The sequence below is a fragment of the Pseudogymnoascus destructans genome, assembly GCF_001641265.1.
Source record: "Pseudogymnoascus destructans isolate 20631-21 unplaced genomic scaffold scaffold_5, whole genome shotgun sequence".
NCBI lineage: Eukaryota > Fungi > Ascomycota > Leotiomycetes > Thelebolales > Thelebolaceae > Pseudogymnoascus > Pseudogymnoascus destructans.
The window spans coordinates 322,418-341,958 of NW_020167524.1; the positions used below are offsets into that span (position 1 = coordinate 322,418).

General features: G+C 49.7%; 6 protein-coding genes across 6 annotated transcripts; 3 read left to right on the forward strand and 3 right to left on the reverse strand.

The window, feature by feature from the left end:
- The first annotated feature begins 822 nt into the window (after positions 1-822).
- Positions 823-2,689, forward strand: VC83_02382 (uncharacterized protein). Its single transcript, XM_024466048.1, has one exon. The coding sequence runs from the start codon at positions 1,067-1,069 to the stop codon at positions 2,483-2,485; it is 1,419 nt and encodes a 472-aa protein (XP_024326145.1). The 5' UTR covers positions 823-1,066; the 3' UTR covers positions 2,486-2,689.
- A 6,586-nt stretch (positions 2,690-9,275) lies between these two features.
- Positions 9,276-11,065, forward strand: VC83_02383 (uncharacterized protein; the record flags this gene model as incomplete). The annotated part of the gene is made up of 3 exons (XM_024466049.1): positions 9,276-9,303; positions 10,307-10,627; positions 10,686-11,065. 3 exons carry the CDS (start codon positions 9,276-9,278, stop codon positions 11,063-11,065), a joined length of 729 nt encoding a protein of 242 aa, XP_024326146.1.
- Positions 11,066-11,210: 145 nt separating this feature from the next.
- VC83_02384 (uncharacterized protein) lies at positions 11,211-11,998 on the reverse strand. Its single transcript, XM_024466050.1, has one exon. The coding sequence runs from the start codon at positions 11,879-11,881 to the stop codon at positions 11,375-11,377; it is 507 nt and encodes a 168-aa protein (XP_024326147.1). The 5' UTR covers positions 11,882-11,998; the 3' UTR covers positions 11,211-11,374.
- Positions 11,999-12,029: 31 nt separating this feature from the next.
- Positions 12,030-13,706, reverse strand: VC83_02385 (uncharacterized protein). Its single transcript, XM_024466051.1, has one exon. It carries the CDS (start codon positions 13,568-13,570, stop codon positions 12,107-12,109), a length of 1,464 nt encoding a protein of 487 aa, XP_024326148.1. The 5' UTR covers positions 13,571-13,706; the 3' UTR covers positions 12,030-12,106.
- Positions 13,707-14,322: 616 nt separating this feature from the next.
- Positions 14,323-16,074, reverse strand: VC83_02386 (uncharacterized protein; the record flags this gene model as incomplete). The annotated part of the gene is made up of 6 exons (XM_024466052.1): positions 14,323-14,414; positions 14,519-14,718; positions 15,373-15,422; positions 15,478-15,540; positions 15,691-15,855; positions 16,021-16,074. 6 exons carry the CDS (start codon positions 16,072-16,074, stop codon positions 14,323-14,325), a joined length of 624 nt encoding a protein of 207 aa, XP_024326149.1.
- A 531-nt stretch (positions 16,075-16,605) lies between these two features.
- MET3 (Sulfate adenylyltransferase) lies at positions 16,606-19,294 on the forward strand. Its single transcript, XM_024466053.1, has 5 exons — positions 16,606-17,097; positions 17,191-17,218; positions 17,269-17,451; positions 17,504-17,649; positions 17,701-19,294. The coding sequence occupies exons 1-5, from the start codon at positions 16,929-16,931 to the stop codon at positions 18,894-18,896; spliced, it is 1,722 nt and encodes a 573-aa protein (XP_024326150.1). The 5' UTR covers positions 16,606-16,928; the 3' UTR covers positions 18,897-19,294.
- Positions 19,295-19,541: the final 247 nt, after the last annotated feature.

Here is a 19,541-nt window from a genome sequence, read left to right on the forward strand (position 1 = left end):
CACCAAGATACTGTTCTATCCTCGTAAGGACCTCGCAAAGACCTAACAGGCACTGCAAAGGAGTGGCATAATCGAATGGGCCACCTTAATCAAAACGCAATAAGGAAGCTCCAAGAGAAGACCCATGGGGTTATTGTCACAGACATGGATTCGTACGACACTAACTGCGAAGTCTGCCGCCTTACCCATGCTAAAAAGGATCTCCCAAAGATCTACACCACGGTCACAGATCCCTTATGAGATTGGAAATGAGTCACTAGGCGTAGATGTGAATCATCGGGCGTATGATTCACATCTACGCCTAGTGACTCATTTCCCGTGGTGTAGATCTTTGGGAGATCCTTTTTAGCATGGGTAAGGCGGCAGACTTTGACGTACTATTATCACTGGCCCAGGTATAACCACCCCTTTTTTTTCCCGAGTTCCTCATATTACAATTTGAGGCTCCTATGGGGATACGTGGGGGTGTTGGAACGTTGGAACTATGTTCCTAGATGTACGCTGCACAGTGTAGCTTGTATACTGGCTATATGTATATATAGGGCTTCGCACCCATAGTTTACTCAATCAAGTCGTCAAACTCCAATTATGTGTTCTACAGGGGGGGTGTGTTGTAATAGTCACATGATCTCACGTGATCTCCGTACGGATTATCGGTAAAGCCAAGTATAGGTTACATAGTCAGGAATACATACATTTATTACTCAACAAATCCAGAATATTTTATACAACCCCGATCACGTGAAAGTTACACGTGACAAATTAGCCGCGAACCCTTATTTTTATCAACTTATTGAAAACCATTGAACTGGAACGCCCACACTTTCGTAGGTTCAAGTTGGTTTATATTTTTACAACACAACTTTTATGCAGCATGTCAATGCAGCCCCACGTGTAGGTGTGACAAAGTACCCCATCTACTCTGCCATCCCAAAAATTCAATCCCACAAACACCAGTTCCCTCGACTTCCTCCCCAAGCTTTAACACCCCCCTCCTCACTCCCTCCACCCACCGTGGCGATAACACACCACCCACCACCACATCGCCCATCTCACATCCGCAACCATGGCCGCCCTTCCCACCCGCGCGCCCTCCACCCGGTCCCCCCCCCCCGTCTTCTCCCAAAGCAATCGCTCCCCCTCCTACCTCGCCTCGCACGCCCAATGCCGCACCCCGGCACCCACCAACCACCCAGGCATCGACAGCATCGTGGACGCGCCCGCACCCTCTCCTAAGCCCTACGCGTCATACACGGGCGTCCCCTCGCACGGCGCGAGCGCCCCTCACATCGTCGACTCCGGCATCTCCCACGGCCTGACGCACGCCAACTGCCAGCCCGACCTCGGCGAGGATGTTGGCCGCATCATCGCGACGCTCTTCTACAAGACGACACCCCGCTCCACTGCTGTTGAGAGCCGCTCCCCCAGCCCCGGCTCCGAAACTGACGATGACGGGCCAAAGGGCGCACCTACAACCTCCACCGAGGCGTCGCCCCTCGAGCCCCTGCCAGCGGATGAAGTCGAGCCCCTAGATCATCTTTACGGCTACCACGTCTCCCCGCTCTGCATCACCGCCTTCCTCGCGCTTCTCTCCTCCCTTCCCCTTCCGCAGGGACACACCCATATCACCTCCTCGCACCGATGTCTCGACGTGCTCTCCGCCTCCCACCCCCGCGTCGTAGAGTTGACCTTCTCCCCCGCCCCGGACCCAGCATATATCTCCCTCACCGAGCTGCGCAGGCACGAGCTCATCTACCGCTTCGAGCGCGCCTGGCACGTCGATGTCGTGCTGCAGACCGACACCCCGCTGCGTCGGCACCCCAGGCTCGTGGTCTTCGATATGGACTCCACGCTCATCACGCAGGAGGTCATTGATCTGATTGCCGCCTCGATCGGGGCCGAGGAGGCCGTTTCGGCCATTACGGCGCGTGCGATGAATGGGGAGCTTGATTTCGAGGCGTCGTTACGCGAGCGCTCGCGGCTGCTTAAAGGGGTGTCGGCGGGGATCTTTGACGAGCTGAAGCCGGTGCTGGATATTACGCCGGGCGTGGTCCCATTGCTGCGCGCACTGAAGAGGTTGGGTGTTAAGACGGCCGTGCTGTCAGGAGGGTTTATGCCGTTGACGGGGTATTTGGCAGAGAAGCTGGGGATTGATCATGCGCGCGCTAATACGCTGACGATTGAGGATGGAGCACTGACGGGCGAGTTGACAGGGGCGATTGTGGATGCCGAGGCGAAGGCGAAGCATTTGTTGGCGCTGGCGGAGGTGGAGGGCGTGGATGTGAGCCAGGTTGTGGCGGTGGGTGATGGGGCGAACGATTTGAAGATGATGGCGGTTGCTGGGTTGGGGGTGGCGTGGAGAGCGAAGTCGAGGGTGCAGGTTGAGGCAGGAGCGAGGCTGAATGGGGAGAGCTTGTTGGATTTGTTGTTTTTGTTTGGGTTTACGAGGGAGGAGATTGGGGTGTTGTGTGGGGAGAAGGCGTAAGCAAGGGGAGGATCGGTGTTCTCAATAGTAATTCTTGGCAATATATTGCGAGAAAAAGGCATATGTATTATCACCATATGGCGAGTGCCTATATTATATTGTCACTATATAGCTTGGCAGTATATTGTATTATGATCATAAGGCTTGGCAATATATGCAGTGTAAACCAGGGTTAGAAAATCAATTATAATCATCATTATTTAGTCGTAACTTAATCATAATCATGATTATTTATAAAGCGTATACTCCGTAATCATAATCATGATTATTATAATCATGACTATAATCTATACCTTATTAGGCTTACTTATTACCTAATTAGGTATAGTTTATATAAGCGATAAGATAAGATAAGATAAGCTACCCTCCCTACGTGTATTTTCTCTCCTAGCATCAACTATACCCTTTTCTAGCCGTATCACATTAGCTTTAGGTGCTGAAAGCTAACCTCTAAGCTGTAGGCAGCTCTTTTTAGCCCTCTAGCATTTGCTTGGTAGCTCATTTGCTATACAAAGCTCCTAGTTCTTAGCTTTAAGAAGGACTAGTCTATGTGCTAGCATTAAGATACCTTTAGCCTAGTGTAATGGTGGGTGCACCAGATGTGAGAATCTAGCCACCCAAGGAAGGGATGAATTTACTAAGACAACACACTGTCTTAGGAAACAGAGCCAAAGGGTTGTAGCTTAGACTATTCCCCAACGCAGCAATCAAGTGTATGATGTAGTGGAGTGGTTTAGACAAGTTGTAACAAATGTTGAGTCTGAGAACTCAGGGATAAGTCAGAGGTTAGCACCTCACTGACTTTTCAGAAACAAGGAATAACAAGATCAATGCTTGGAAGCTTGGAAAAGACGTGGAAGTATGTGATAGTCGATTTACTGTATTGTCTGCTTGCCCTTTCTTAAGGAAAGGGCAATCCTATTTATGCTAAAGAAGTGTAGTTCTCTCATTTTCCAAGACTTTCCATGACTAACCAGGCTTGGTAACTGTAGTCGACGTAAGAGAATCCCATAGAACCATCTCCTAGGTTCCTAGCCTATAGGAAGTGAAAGGAGGTCCAAGGTCAGTACCCCTATAGACAAATTATGTCATAACTTAACCAATCTTGTGTGTCATACTGACATTCGTTGCACTCAGTTTGCTATTAAACTCAAGAGCAAACTTAGAAATCTCCTCCTCAAACCTACAAGTCACTATACATATCTTGGCTTATCACACCAACAACAAGAGCAATACTACTCAACAATTGCTACAACCCTATATGATTCATTACACGTCATTGCTCCTTAGTTACTGGGCCGATATTACCACATAGCATATCTCTACAACCCTCCATGATTCATTACATGACATCACTCCTTAGTTACTGGGCTAATACTACACATGACATAACATGAACAATAGCTCCAAAAGCTTCTACAACCATCTATGATTTATTACACGTCATCGCTCCTTAGTTACCCACAAGATTGGTTAAGTTATGACATAATTTGTCTATAGGGGTACTCTGACCTTGGACCTCCTTTTCACTTCCTATAGGCTAGGAACCCAAGAGATGGTTCTATGGGATTCTCTTACGTCGACTACAGTTACCAAGCCTGGTTAGTCATGGAAAGTCTTGGAAAATGAGAGAACTACACTCCTTTAGCATAAATAGGATTGCCCTTTCCTTAAGAAAGGGCAAGCAGACAATACAGTAAATCGACTATCACATACTTCCACGTCTTTTCCAAGCTTCCAAGCATTGATCTTGTTATTCCTTGTTTCTGAAAAGTCAGTGAGGTGCTAACCTTTGACTTATCCCTGAGTTCTCAGACTCAACATTTGTACAACTTGTCTAAACCACTCCACTACATCATACACTTGATTGCTGCATTGTGGAATAGTCTAAGCTACAACCCTTTGGCTCTGTTTCCTAAGACAGTGTGTTGTCTTGGTAAAATTGTCATACTGACATTCGTTGCACTCAGTTTGCTATCAAACTCAAGAGCAAACTTGGAAATCTCCTCCTCAAACCTACAAGTCACTATACATATTTTGGCTTATCACACCAACAACAAGAGCAATACTACTCAACGATTGCTACAACCATCTATGATTCATTACACATCATCGCTCCTTAGTTACTGGGCCGATATTACCACATAGCATATCTCTACAACCCTAAATGATCCATTACATGACATCACTCATACTACCACATGACATATCTCTACCAACTAGAGGCCTAGGAGCATGAACGATAGCTCTAAAAGCTCCTACGAACCTCTATGATTCATTACATGTCATCGCTCTTTAGTTACCCACAAGATTGGTTATGTTATGACATAATTTGTCTATGACATAATTTGTCTATGACATAATTTGTCTATGACATAATTTGTCTATGACATAATTTGTCTATAGGGGTACTCTGACCTTGGACCTCCTTTTACTTCCTATAGGCTACGAACCTAAGAGATGGTTCTATGGGATTCTCTTACGTCGACTACAGTTACCAAGCCTGGTAAGTCATGGAAAGTCTTGGAAAATGAGAGAACTACATTCCTTTAGCATAAATAGGATTGCCCTTTCCTTAAGAAAGGGCAAGCAGACAATACAGTAAATCGACTATCACATACTTCCACGTCTTTTCCAAGCTTCCAAGCATTCATCTTGTTACTCCTTGTTTCTGAAAAGTCAGTGAGGTGTTAACCTCTGACTTACCCCTGAGTTCCCAGACTCAACATTTGTTGCAACTTGTCTGAACCACTTCACTACATCACACACCTGATTGCTGCGTTGTGAAATAGTCTAAGCTACGACCCTTTGGCTCTGTTTTCTAAGACAGTGTGTTGTCTTAGTAAATTCATCCCTTCCTTGGGTGGCTAGATTCTCACATCTGGTGCACCCACCATTACAAAAATCATCCCTTCCTTGGGTGGCTAGATTCTCACATCTGGTGCACCCACCATTACATAGTTTAAGGGACTTTGTAGCATTTAGTAGCTGCTTAGCAGCTTAGTTTTTTTGTAGAGGTTTAAATAGCTTCCTTTAGGGGGAATCCATGTCCTATCACACACGCTTAATTAATCTTAACACCTAAGGCATCAACAACCTACTACCTAATGTAGGTCAGGTAGTAGGGTGTTGATGCCTTAGCTATATAGTTGGCTAAACCTACTATATAGCTATACTAACTATTTTGTTAACCCTACCAAAACTCAACACTACAGCACATTACATGGCAAATACTTAAACGTTAAATATGTTAAGCACAAATTTAGAGCTTAACGACTTAATTGAGTAAACTATAGGTGCGAAGCCATATATATACTGCCTAGTAGTATACAGACTACACTATTGTGCCATGTGACGGGGCTAATGGATAGTTGTAGAAACTAGTGGATATTGAATAGTTGAGCTATCCACGAACTATCCTGAATATCTAGCTATCCGCCAACTATCCAGATTACCCATGAGGCACGATGCCACTATATAAGTAGATAGTATTTCCTTAGATAGGAGCTTCGTGCTCAACTCAATATAGTATTCTTTACAATACTGTAACATGTTACTTGGAAAGCCTTTGTGTCTAATCCCCTGCCTCCTCTGTCAAGTCAACCTTATGCAAGAAACATCTGTGTCTTCTATCGTTTAGAAGTCAGTGTTACATATATCTTTAAATGATACTGCAAAAACCTTAGCTCCTTTCTGCTTCTGAAGCATATTGAATGGTGCAGCTCCAATCATTGTAACAGTGCATTTGTTCTTGTTCTTATAATGAGGTTGGAGGGCTGGCTTTGGAGCTTCTTTATCTTGTATTTCCTTCTCAGCTTGGGGACTTGTAGTTTTCACTTTTAAAGTGTCTGTTGGTGTAGTGTGCTGGCAGTGACCCTTTGTAAAGATGACTTGGTCGTTTACCATATTGAGTTGTGACTCCATGCTGCTTCATCCAAGCTTTCCCAAGAATGATAGAATGTTTCCCAAGAGTAGTAATGAATAGAGGGCATAGACTTTCAACGTGATCTCCAATTTGTAGTCGAGGGTATATAGCATGCGTAACTGTAGGTGCTGCAGCTCCATTAAATCCTTCAATGTTATTTGGTTTTATAAGTTGGATAGGAGAGATGTTCTTAATTTCACAAATTCGTTTTGCGTCAACAGCATTCACAAAGCTTCCACCTGTTGCACTGCTATCCATTAAGGCTTGCATGACAATTTAATTCCTTCCTATTCTGCAGGTAGCTAAGAATGGAGTGTCATAGTCGAAATGGGATAATGATGAGGCAGAGGAGGCAATTCTTGCTGTAGAACCTTTAGCGACATCTTTTCTAGAGGCTACTCTTTTCCCGACTCATACTGGGTAGGATCCTCAGTATCAGAGATCTCATTGAGTCTGCCTTTCTGTTTCTGAGGGCACTCATGAGCACGATGGCCGCTTTCGTGGCAATGGAAGCATTTGCCAAGCTTCATGAGCGATTCTTTCTCAGGATCTTGGTGGGGAGAGCGGTAGAGCTTCTTCTGTGGTGCCACTATTTCAACAGCAGTACTAGCAGTAGGGCTCTGGCCACTCTGCTTCTGGTAGGCGAACGGCTGTGGCTTCATTCTCTTCTCCTTTTCTTGAATTCTCTGTAGGTTTTGGTCCACAAGCATGCATTTCTTTGCGAATTCATGTAGGGTGGTAGCTCCCATTTCTGCAACAAGGGCTTTCTGCATGCCTTGGTTGATTTTAAACCAGAGATCGTCAAGCAAGGTCTCTTCTGAGTAGTCCAGCTCTGCAGTGAGTCTCTGGAATTCAGCCCAGAATGTTGTGAAGGTATTCTTGGTATAACTTGCAATACTCAGTTTGTGCAGTGTGTCTCCTATCGGGGTCGCTAAACACTTTCTCGAGGAGTTGGAGGATTTCTTCTGCTGACTGAAGCATGTTTGGTGAGGTAATGCGAAGCCTTGGGTTCACATGGCGAACTGCGAGTCCTCCTAGTCTGCTTTGGAGATAACTCATCTGCATCTTGTCATTTTGGAAGTGGTCGATGTTGGCTTCCAGCTTGAGTCGGATCTTCACAACCCAGTCTTCAAAAGCTGGTTCAATCCCATCCGTAAGAATAGGAGGATCCGGAATGTGAGCAGACTGGCGAGGTGCTGCATTGCGAATAGGAGCTGTATTCTCAAGATATTTTTGAATGCCTTGCAGTTCAGTAATCTTTTCATCCTTGTCTTGAATTTCTTCTTGGAGCTGTAGAATAGCATCATTTCGCTCTGCAATAGTAGCATCAGAAGCTTGACCGACGATGAGGTAGTCCTTCATAATGGCTTTCAACATTGACCAGGCGTACTCTTGGCTGCTAGGTGACAGCTTTTGGAATTCAGTGTAGGTGTTGACATTCCAATTCCTCATCTGGTGGCCGTTTGATAGTATAGACTGGTGTCTTTCTTGAGCTGTTTTGCCCATCCTCTTGAAATCTTCTTGGGCTTCGAGGAAGTCATCTTGAAGTTCATCTCTCTTCTCAGACTCATCTGCCAAGGTTGTTTTCTCATTTATAGACTCATAGTCTTCTGGGTTTTAATCAGCCATCTTGGCTTTTTCTTTGGCTGTGTGTGCCATAGCAGCTTTGCTATTCTTTCAGTTTTCATATTCAGTAGATCAGACTCGTATCGCCAAAGGCCCTATTGCGCAGTTTGTCGACTGTAGGAGCCACTCAAGAGGAGCGCACTTCCCTCACAGCTATATTCCTTGTCGAGGGAGCATTGTGAAAGGTCTGATCTATGAAGTCTGTGGTGTTCTGGTGTTTCTGGTGTGTTCTGTGGTGTTCTGGAATCGACTTTAGGATATGGTTGTAGGGTTTCCAAAGAAGGGAATTCAAATTTCAGTATCAAGGTTCAGGCTCAGAGAGCAAAAGAAAGGTGAGATTCAATCTTATGTTACGATGGTCATGGAGGTCAAGAAGCCAGTCCGGAGAATAATAAGCTAGATTGAATCTAAAGAGAGAAGAAGAAGAAGAAGGAAGGAAGGTGAGGCTATTCCTCGTAATATACAGTTGTCCGCTTAGCGGTTGTAGCCTTGGTGGCTAAGGCTGCACCCGTAACAACCGTAACAACCGTAAGCTATAATTGTAACACCCTATACTCATCTTGTAATTGGTGCTGCTTCTGCTATGTAATGGTAGTCATAAGGAGGCTTTCTGCGACAGCGAATCCCTTGCTCGATTAGACAACATAGCTACTCTCTCCTATGAGAGCTATAAGGGAAGCTGTTAATTATGTGCATTTAGCATAGCGCATCATGTGCTTAACCTAGGCTCATAACCTGTTAAGCACAAACTTGGAGCTTAACGACTTAATTAAGTAAACTATAGGTGCGAAGCCATATATATACTGCCTAGCGGTATACAGACTACACTATGTAGCGTACTTCTAGGAACATAGTTCTAACAAAATAACTTCTTAAATAAGCTTGATATAGCTTAGCCCTCTTAGACTTAAGATCTTTATATATACATACATAACTCCCTATTAGGCTAACATGTAAGCTAGCCTAATTAGGGAGTTATTAGTAGGTTAAGATTTATAGTACTAAAATTTTATATGGTAAAACTGAAAACTACTAATAACTTATGTAATAATGCTCTAGTGTAACTAGTGTTTTATACCAAGTAAACACTTATATAAAGATCCTAAATATCGAACAGCTAAGCCTTAAGATTTTTATTAGTGGAGTTATTTAAGTTTTTTAAGTTTTGCAACTTTAAGTACCCTTATATATAAATTTATATGTAAAGGTACTTATAGCCGGTATGGCCATGTAGCCGGTATGGCGACGACCTACGTTATCCAACAAGGTACACATCCCATAATCACCTCTTTAACATATCGACGAGATTTACAGAGGTAGTTTCTTTTTATCAACAATGGATTATTGGGCTGCTTCCCACCTCGGAGGTATTCCCAGGCCTCTTTATTGGCTACTCTCAAAGCACTTATACCCGAGAAATCCTCGAAGACAACAAAATCACCCCGCCGTCATCTCAGTACTTACCGACACCATTAAGCCTGACCACTGTGGATTGAAACGCTCGATAATAAACATCAGGATATGCTTGTCTTTATGCGCACCGTCTGCGATTTCATCGATGCGAATCGATGGTTATTTTACGTATTTAGAACTAGTTCAGAGACAAGGACAAAGGGAATTTATATTAAAAAGAGTTCTATACAAACCAAGCTATTACTCCGCAATTTTATTAAACCTGCGCCCCCAGAAAATAATACCCGTTCTAACCCTTCTATATATTGTAACAAACAATTTAAAAATTCGACCTCGACGATGTGCTATTACACCATTATGCGACGGCAAACCTACTTCTCTTTCTCAAGTTCCCGCCGAAATAGTAGAGAGCGTAACAGCCGACAGAGCAGAGTAATGCCAGACCAGCTAAGAAGCTGACACCTCCTCCAACGCCAAGGTTAACGAACAGTGGCGGTCCGAACAAAATTGCTGCGGTGAGGGTGCTATACATTATAAGTAGCTGCACACATAATTTTGATGTTGTTAAAACCTCCGAATGTCACAGTGAAGCCATTTTTGTAGGGGCTGTTGCTTCCTGCGACTAAAGCAATATTAAGGTTTCGAGCTTATTTTACTAGCTTCGAACCTGACAGCGGCTATTTTAGGTCATGGACGACTTCGTTCCTGCCTTTTTTCTGAATGATTGACTCATATAAAAGGCTGTTCTCTGTCATGGAGGGACTTTGTTTCATGAATTGTTACTGTCGGCATCTATAGCATTTCACGAGGTATTCATTCCCAGGACTTTCAGAGTTATCTTGCTAAGGCTATAATAGTCATATCCAGAACCCATCTTCATCTTGAGAGGAGAGTCGCCGGTCCCGCATGGGAACTTCTTGCGCAAGGTGCCGCGAAGCAACTTGACAAAGACCCCGACGACTTATTCGAGAAAACCAGCAGCTTCTTCGAGGAGGTACGGGAGATGATGGAAAGTGAGAACCTGAGCCAGGCCCGGAAAACAGCATACGAGGAACATAGCATCGACACTATGGCTACAATGATTTTCGGTTCAAATATGATTGAGAAAGCTGGATCTACAGAAAGACTCTGCAAAGACGTCTTCACCGGGGTTACTGTGGCCTCAGAGATACTCGACAGTCACCCAAACTACCCTGCAACACGCACCCACCTCCTCCACCAGAACCTGCCCGCCAGTCACCAAACCATCAATCGCAGCCGTCTGGAAATCACCCAACACGCCACAGCATGGACCTACCTCCTCTCCTCCCTCCTCTCCGAGCCTCACCTCATCCCACCTCCTCACCACCCACCTCATCCTCTGCGCCGACCTCCCCCTCGACGATCACACCCCCTACGCCGGCCTCTATCGCCTCGTCTCCGTCCACGCCGGCCTCACGCCCTCCCCTCCTTATACCGGTGTCCCCAGCCTCATTCGCACTCTAGTGCACGACTACAACGTTGCTATCGATTTTGCGAAATCAGCGGGATTTCTGTATCCGTTCGCGCTGGCGGAGGTTTGCGCATCGGTTTGTGAATATCCATCCATTTGTGGATGGGAATGGGAGGGTGTGTAGGTTGTTGATGAATGCGATTCTGTTCTGCTATGCGGGGGTTGTGGTGCCGCTGGGGGGGAGTGAAGAGGAGAGAGACGCGTATTTGGGGGTTGGAGGGGGAGAGTTGGAGGGAGGAGGGCGGGAAGAAGGGGTGGGCGGAGTTGTCGTCGTTGCTTGTTTTAGAGGCGTGTGGGCGATTTGAGGGTTTGAGAGATACTCGAGTAGGTTGCGGGCGGTAGCTTGAGGGGGGGAGGTTGGGTTGTTGTGGCCGTGTATAACGAGGAGGGTTGCTGTGGCCGTGTCTGATGAGGAGGGTTGTTGTGACCGTGGCTAACGAGGAGAGTAACCATGCACTTGTAAATTGTGCACAGCGTCTGAAAATGTAATTACATCGTTCGAATACGGAGCCAATGTCTTGATAGAGGTGTAAGAAAATGGTATAATGCTAAACCTAGACTTATAAATCACGAAGGTCCAGGGCCTCTTTCCCTCATCGCCCGTCAACCCTCGCGCCTTCAAGTAGGCTGCTCTCTGTGCTATGTACGCTGCATACTCCGGCTTGGGAACCTCCCCGGCCTCATCTTCCCACACATCATACCCGACTTTCTCCCAGATCTCCAACTGCGCCATGAAGTTGGAATTCGGTCTCGCCCGCGGCCATATGTCTTTTAGCTGCGCCAAAAGCTCGTCACGGCCCTTACCCAACTTGCGCATCATATACGCGATGACCATCGTTGAGGAGCGCGAGATGCCCATCTCGCATTGCACCAAGACGCGACCAGGTGGCTGTGAGCCCTCGCCAGTACAGCCAAAAATGGCTTCGTTGATACTTCCCATAATCTGACCAGAAATAACTAAGTATTAACGAAACAAAGATGGCTTCGCTCGGACTTACCACACACAGCGAAGCCACACATAAAACAGCTTCCGGAATAAATAGCCCAAATTTACTACATACACCTTCCCCCCCACCAACCCCTAATTACTCCTCCCACCAAAAAATAAATAAACATCATCCCCTCCCCCCACATATACCATAACAACACCCCCATCTTAGAATATCTACGCAGCAGCACTCTCCTCCTCAGCAGCCTGCCCCTCCTTCTCCTTCGTCTCTCCCTGCGCTACTTCCACCGCCTCTCCCTCCCTGGCAGCTTCAGGTGTAACTTCCTTCGCGACCTCTGGTTCAGGCTCCTGTGTCGTCTCCCGCGCAACCTGTTTCATTTCCTCCTTCGCCTCCTCCGGCGCCACAACGTCTGGTACTACTGCTGTCGCTTCCTCGACAATAGCAGGCGCTTCAACCACACATGGCGCCTCCACTACCGCCTCCTCAACAGCAGCAGGTGCTTCGACCTCCACAGGCGCAGATGGCTCTTCAACCACACCCGCAGCCGGCTCCTCCGCCTCCACAGCGACCGGTGCTTCAGGGACGACACTCTCCGCCTCCTTAGCTGGCAAAACGGCGACCTCCTTTACCTCCACCACTACAGCTGGTTCCGCATCCTTCGCCTCGGCACTCGCGGTCTCGGGTTCCGCGGGGGCAGATGCAGGCTCAATGACCTCTGGTGCAGGAGCAGCGGGTGCTTCCTCCATCTTTTGTTCTTCAACCGGTTTCTGCTCCTCAGCTACCACAGCAGCATCTGGTGCTTCCTCAGCCACAGCAGCCGGCGCAACCTCATCCGCCGCCACCTCCACAACCGGCTCCGCCTCCTCCACACCAACCAGCGCCATAGGCCCCTCCCCCTCTCCACTCCCATCATTCAAATGCTCCTCCAAACTCCCCAACAGATCCTCAAACTTCTCCTCCCCCCCCTCTTCCCCACCAACTCCCTGCTCCCCCTGCGCCTCCGTAGAAGCATGCGGATCGAAATCCGACAAATCCGGCAGCTGATGCTCATCATGTCCCTGCACAGAATCAAGTAACATCTCATCCCCTCCCTCCCCTTGCTGCTCACTGAACTGTGGTGGGGTGTCCGAGAGCATACCTGCGAAATCGGTGGCACTGACGTCGAAGGCTGAGGGTGTATCTGCTGCTGCTGCGTCGTGGGGGTGTTCTTGGTACCGTTGGGGTTCAGGGCACTGATGCTGCTGCTGCTGCTGGTCCTGTTCATGGAACGCCTGCTGCTGCTCGAAATGCCCCTGTAACTGATCCCCCCCAAAGGCATCCGCAGGCGCATTCTCCGCTCCACCCTCCGCGCTTAGGGTCGGCGAGTACGATTGTGGCGTGAACGCATGTTTCAACGGGCTACCACTCGTCGTAGGTCCCTGTCCGCCGACTTGTCCGCCAAACCCTCCATGCGCAGTCTCGACGGGGAAGTCGCCCGAGATGGCCGGTTTGGGGGCTGGAACCTTCGGCTCGGGGGGGAGGTTGTCGAGAACCATGCGGTTATCGTCGTCCTGGTCGTGCGTCTGACTTCCCTCACCCTCACCATCTTGGTCTTCGTCATCAGAGCCCTCGGAGCGATCATCTCCCTCTCCTTCTCCCTCGCCCTCATCGTCAGACTGCGCCATCGACCCATCGCCCATGTCCGTGTCCTCGTTTCCAGCAGCGGGCGTCGCGCTAGGCTCAATCTTGACACCGTTCGCGTCGACAGCTGGCTCCTGCTTTGGCGCCTCGGCGGCTTGGCCATGAACTTGCGCTGCACCGACTGTGGCGGGTGCGCTGCGGGGGGGAGGGGTAGCTTCTTCCTACGTCCGCGACCGGGGCCTTTAGCTCTGCGCTTCGGGGGCGGGGGGCGGCGTTTCACAGGCTGCGGGGGTGCTACTCCAATAGTTGGTGCGCCGGCGGCGGCAGGATCAAGAATAACCGTCGTCGCGATGACCTCGCCCTCAACCACATGACCCTCCGGCACCACCACATCCTCCACATACGTATTACCCGCCTCATCCGTCCTCCTCAACGTCATCTTCGTCAACGTCGCCACGCCCTTCACCGGCGCGCCCCTCAACCCCTTCCTCCTCTTCGCCAAATACTCAATCTCCGGCCCCATCAAATGCTTCGGTACCAACTTCCAGGTGCGCACCACAAACCCCTCCTTCTTCACCTCCTCCTTCTTCTCCGCCTTCTCCACCAGCAGCGCGTCGGCCTCGATGTCCTCCTCCTCAACTAGCATGCGCTTCTGGTAGATCCGCCCCGAGCGCGCGGCGCGGAGGAGGTCTTGGCTGTGTTGCGGCATCAGGGGTGCGTCTTTGGGCATGCCCCAGGGGAGCTCGACGTCCCATTTGTCTTTGACGGTGGCGAAGGGGTCGTGGGCGGGGGGGGGGCAACGGTAACGGCGTCACGGCGCCAGTTGCGGACGGGGAGACCTTCGAAGATGTCGTGGTCGACGAGGCCGCGGGTTTGGCGGCGCGAGGGGTTGCTGTTGCGGTACTGAGGGTGGGTTAGCGGGGGGTCAGGGGTGAGGTTGCGCTGGGGGTGTGGTTTGCGCTGGACGCGCTGGAGGGTTGGGTATGGGTTTTGAGAAGGGGACGTACTCCAGGCGCCATGGTTGCGGTCTCGTCGCGCGTATATTCGGTGTTTTGTAGATAGGTCGGGTCCGCAGGCGCGAGTTCGGCGGCTCAGCCTCCTCAACTGCAAAGTCGCTGAGCTATAACACACTTGAGGGCTACGAGACTTCGATGTCACTTTTATAAAGATCGTCGTAGATGAGACTCGCTGATGACCTGTAGCGATACTGGAAGGGGCATGTTAGCCATGCTCGTCGCATTGATATTTTCATCCACGTGGGGTCAATTGGATCAGGGAAAGGTTAACTTACAATACGTGGGATACGCTAATATATCTACAAGGCGCACCGTTATAGAAGAGCGTGAAAGAGCTGCTTTTAAAGCCTGTGAAGGGTAGTGATTGTCCTCGAGCGCAACGGAGGATGTGCAACCTGGTTGTTCATAAATTTAAGTCACGTGCCTTTCATAACTTTGCGCTAACTTGTTTGGGGGCGCATTTAAAGGGTTCGTTTGGAGGGAGAGGAGGGAAAGGGTGGCATTTTGTTAATAGGGATCTCATAGCACCCTTGATGGATAAATTAAAACAATAGGCGCCGTTATATCTATCAAAGTCGTGGTTGGCAGTGGCATGTAATGGTAGTGGAGGTGATATGTATTGCGGCGACTCTATCCACTGCTTCAAACGATCTATGCCATCCACGACGATCATTTATAGTACAATATATTTACAAGGTTCCCTTGTCCGAATCGCCGAGCTTCTCATATCCCTCGCAGACGCAGTTAACAATGCCCATACGCTTTTGCAGCCGAAAATCAATTCCATCTGTTGCGCGTTAGTCTGGTTCACAATCCACGTTTCGTAGAGGTGGGATATAACCTACCCAGTCTCGTTTTGTCTCGCAAGATCACCCTTCTTTCCCTTTTGCTTGCCCTGGAAGAGTATTAGTCCCGTTCGGTTGGTAATTTCCAGAGGAGTTTATACATACCGACTTGCCACCCTCAACGACCAACCTGTCAATCTGGAAAAACTGGCTCACGGTAGCTTGCCTCTGTAGTTGAAAAGAACAGTCAGCACATTCTCAGCACGTCGTAGATCCTCACAGCACCCCAACATAATCCCCCCATTGCCAGGCAAACGAGGCAACCTCTATTCCGCGGACGAATGACATATCCCATCTCCAACCAGGAACCCAACGCACCTTCAGCATCTGCAGCTCCTTCAACCCCTCCTGTATCAATTCCTGCTGGCGCCTCGGGTCCTTCTCATCCTTGTGCTCGCGGAATGCATCGCGCGTCCTCCGGGTAGCGTATTCTCTGAAGTTATATGCGGCGAACTGCTCTCCCTGGCGGAGCAATTGGCGGAACTGTACGAGAGCGTTAGTATGGCTATCTCAAAGTGGTACAGGGGCGCCCGTCGCTAGGTGTGCAAGGCGGCGTGGCGATGGTCGCAAGGACATGGGGGACATCTCCGCAACCGCCACCACCTGCCGCAACAATATCCAGACACCAGAGACGGAGATAGCACATACCAATGATCGAGCCTGCGTAGGCGCATCGCCCTTGAGGACCTGGACGGCAGACATGGTGAAGAGAGACGGTCGCGCCGGGATAAAGTCTCTAATTCAACCTGCTCGGGCTTCTCTTTGGTGGTGATGAAGCAAGTACGGCCTGTAACTTCCTTACAGTGGGTTAGTACTAAGCCGACGGCGGCGGGTGGTTGCCCTCGGTCGTTGCGCGCAGAGGGGGCCGATAAGACCGAAAAATAATATACAGTCACGTGGAGATAAGATAGCAGCACAAGGGCCTATTTTTCTTTTTTTCATGCGGAGGCGGTATGGTATCATATAACGTATGTCTGGGGTAGTCTTGGATCCTTTGTTATATCCAATAACAAAGGATATCACTGCGTTATTATATGTATCTATTACGCCGATGTATACTCTAGGTTCTTCCTATGCTTTCTAGTTTTGTATTGTATGGGAATATGGACGAGTAGTGAAAGATTTCCGGCCTAGCGCCCATTCAAAAATTAATTAGCAAAGCACGTCATTTACGTGACCGCCTTTGGGCGAAACTGTGCGCCAACGACATGCCCCGCCAGACAAATCAATAAATCAAAAAACCACTTTGGAAGTAGAGTACCATACGGTCCAAGTATTCAAAGTACCACGGCTATGTCTTTGTTGCCTGTATGGTACCTGAGTCAGTGAGTGGAATACCTGCAGGAGGGACGTAGTACAGTAGTACCGAAAGCAGGTAGGAAACTACTCCCCAACACATATAATATCATATACTACCTACCTACTCTTCCCCTTCCTTCCTTCTTCCCCCTCCAGTCGAGAGTCTGAAGAAACTTCAACCCAGTTCCTCCTTCTATATAAAATCCTCTTTCACCCCATCCTCACCTCATCTACCACATCCCCTCCACACACTCATCATGGCCAACCCACCACACGGAGGTGAACTGAAGGACCTGCTCGCCCGCGATGCCCCGAGGCACGCTGAGCTCTCCGCGGAGGCTGAGACCCTGCCCGCCCTCGTCCTGAGCGAGAGGCAGCTTTGCGATCTGGAATTGATCCTCTCCGGTGGCTTCTCCCCTCTTGAAGGTATGTCGTTCTCACCTCTCTAGCCCGAGAACTTCCGTGGCGGGGTCACTACGCGGGGTACGGAATGGTTCACTAACGATGCCCTCGAAATAGGTTTCATGAGCGAGGCCGACTACAATGGGTATATGCTACGATGAGGTGACCACAGCAGACGGCTAATTGATTATATAGCGTTGTTGCAGAGAACCGCCTTGTTGATGGCAACCTCTTCTCCATGCCCATCACTCTCGATGCGTCCGAACAGTCGATTGCCGATCTCGGCCTCAAGGCCGGCGGAAGAGTGACCCTTCGCGATTTCCGTGACGACCGCAACCTTGCCATCCTCACCATTGATGATATCTACCAGCCAGACAAGTAAGTTGCCCGCCGTCTGACAGTCCTGGTGCCTCTACTAACACCACCCCAGGGCAAAGGAGGCCAAGGAGGTCTTCGGCGGCGACCCAGAGCACCCAGCTGTCAAATACCTCTACGAGACCGCTAAGGAGTTCTACATTGGTGGCAAGATCGATGCCATCGACAGGCTCGAGCACTACGACTATGTTGCCCTCAGATGTAAGCACCCCAAACCCATCCTGCCGCCTCAAATCTAACCTCCCCCCCCAGACACCCCCGCCGAGTTGAGACTCCACTTCGACAAGCTAGGCTGGTCCCGCGTCGTCGCCTTCCAGACCCGTAACCCCATGCACCGCGCCCACCGCGAGCTGACCGTCCGCGCCGCGCGCTCCCGCCAAGCCAACGTTCTCATCCACCCCGTCGTCGGCCTCACCAAGCCCGGCGACATCGACCACTTCACGCGCGTGCGCGTGTACCAGGCCCTCCTCCCGCGCTACCCCAACGGCATGGCGGTCCTCGGCCTCCTTCCCCTCGCCATGCGTATGGGCGGACCCCGCGAGGCCATCTGGCACGCCATCATCCGCAAGAACCACGGCGCCACTCACTTCATCGTCGGTCGTGACCACGCCGGCCCCGGCAAGAACAGCGCGGGCGTCGAGTTCTACGGCCCGTACGACGCGCAGCACGCTGTGGAGAAGTACCGCGAGGAGCTCGGCATCGAGGTCGTTCCTTTCCAGATGATGACTTACCTCCCTGACTCGGACGAGTACAAGCCCGTCGACGAGGTCGCCAAGGGCATCCGCACCCTGGACATCTCCGGCACCGAGCTGCGCTCGCGCCTGCGCTCCGGCCGCGAGATCCCAGAGTGGTTCTCCTACCCCGAAGTCGTCAAGGTGCTGCGCGACACCCACAAGCCCCGCTCCGCGCAGGGCTTCACCGTCTTCCTCACCGGATACCAGAACTCGGGCAAGGACGCCATCGCGCGCGCCCTCCAGGTAACCCTGAACCAGCAGGGCGGCCGCTCCGTCTCCCTCCTTCTCGGCGAGACGGTGCGCGCCGAGCTCTCCTCCGAGCTCGGCTTCAGCCGCGCTGACCGCACTCGCAACATCGGGCGTATTGGCTTTGTCGCAGCTGAGCTAACCAAGGCGGGCGCTGCTGTTATCGCGGCCCCGATCGCGCCGTACGAGGATGCGCGTCAGCATGCGCGTGAGCTTGTTGGGAAGTACGGTGATTTCTACCTTGTTCATGTGGCGACCAGCCTCGAGTATGCGGAGAAGACGGACCGTAGGGGTGTGTATGCGCGTGCGCGCTCGGGGGAGATTAAGGGATTCACGGGCGTGGATGATCCGTATGAGGCGCCTACGGCGGCGGATCTGGTGGTGGATGCGGAGAAGACGAATGTGCGTAGTATTGTGCATCAGATTGTGTTGTTGTTGGAGAGCAGGGGGCTTTTAGATAGGGTCTAAAGCCTAGAGGGGAGAGTGGACTTGGCGTTTTTGGGAGGGGGGTGAATGCATGCATGTAAATGATGATGTGAACATGGGGGGATGGGGTATATAAAGTTCATCTTTTTGATGTTTGGTGGGGAGATAGATAGATTTCTTTGCTTGTGAAATTGTCGATTTCGCTACTTTGGATTGCTGGGGGTTTGTCGAGTGTGAAGTGATGTTTTTGTGTCTGTGATATGTTGGCCGTGGTAGAATGATTTATGGGCTGAAGGACGACAATAGATCTATAGCCATTAGGATGATGGATGCGAACTTACATAGCTGGCACCTTCAGGTGAAGACAGACATAATGAGGTAGGGCTTCTCATCCCCTAATATGCCATCCTATCATCGCAGATGATTGTGTCAAGCGGGAGTTAAAAGATGTCTCTATCATAACTCTGATCCAAGAATTTCTCCAGACGACAGAAAACAAATATCAACAATTCAACAAGGTCAAGCAAACCATTGGTTTTATAGTTCATCCGCTGATAGATTCACGGATCCTGTTCGTTAGACTTGTCTTTGCGGCTTGATCGAGCTACTGGTGTTTTGTTTCGGGGATTCTTGTTGGGGCGGTTCTTGTTACTGTGGTGGTATTCTTGTTATGGATATTTCTTGTCA

What these genes read in the sequence shown, in the direction of transcription:
- VC83_02382 (XM_024466048.1), top strand. Translation starts at nt 1,067, where the DNA reads ATGGCCGCCCTTCCCACCCGCGCGCCCTCCACCCGGTCCCCCCCCCCC.
- VC83_02384 (XM_024466050.1), bottom strand. Translation starts at nt 11,881, where the DNA reads ATGGGAAGTATCAACGAAGCCATTTTTGGCTGTACTGGCGAGGGCTCA.
- VC83_02385 (XM_024466051.1), bottom strand. Translation starts at nt 13,570, where the DNA reads ATGGGCGATGGGTCGATGGCGCAGTCTGACGATGAGGGCGAGGGAGAA.
- MET3 (XM_024466053.1), top strand. Translation starts at nt 16,929, where the DNA reads ATGGCCAACCCACCACACGGAGGTGAACTGAAGGACCTGCTCGCCCGC. An exon ending in AGCGAGGCCGACTACAATGG is followed by an intron (nt 17,219 to 17,268) that starts GTATATGCTACG and finishes TTGATTATATAG; the next exon opens with CGTTGTTGCAGAGAACCGCC. An exon ending in CGACTATGTTGCCCTCAGAT is followed by an intron (nt 17,650 to 17,700) that starts GTAAGCACCCCA and finishes CTCCCCCCCCAG; the next exon opens with ACACCCCCGCCGAGTTGAGA.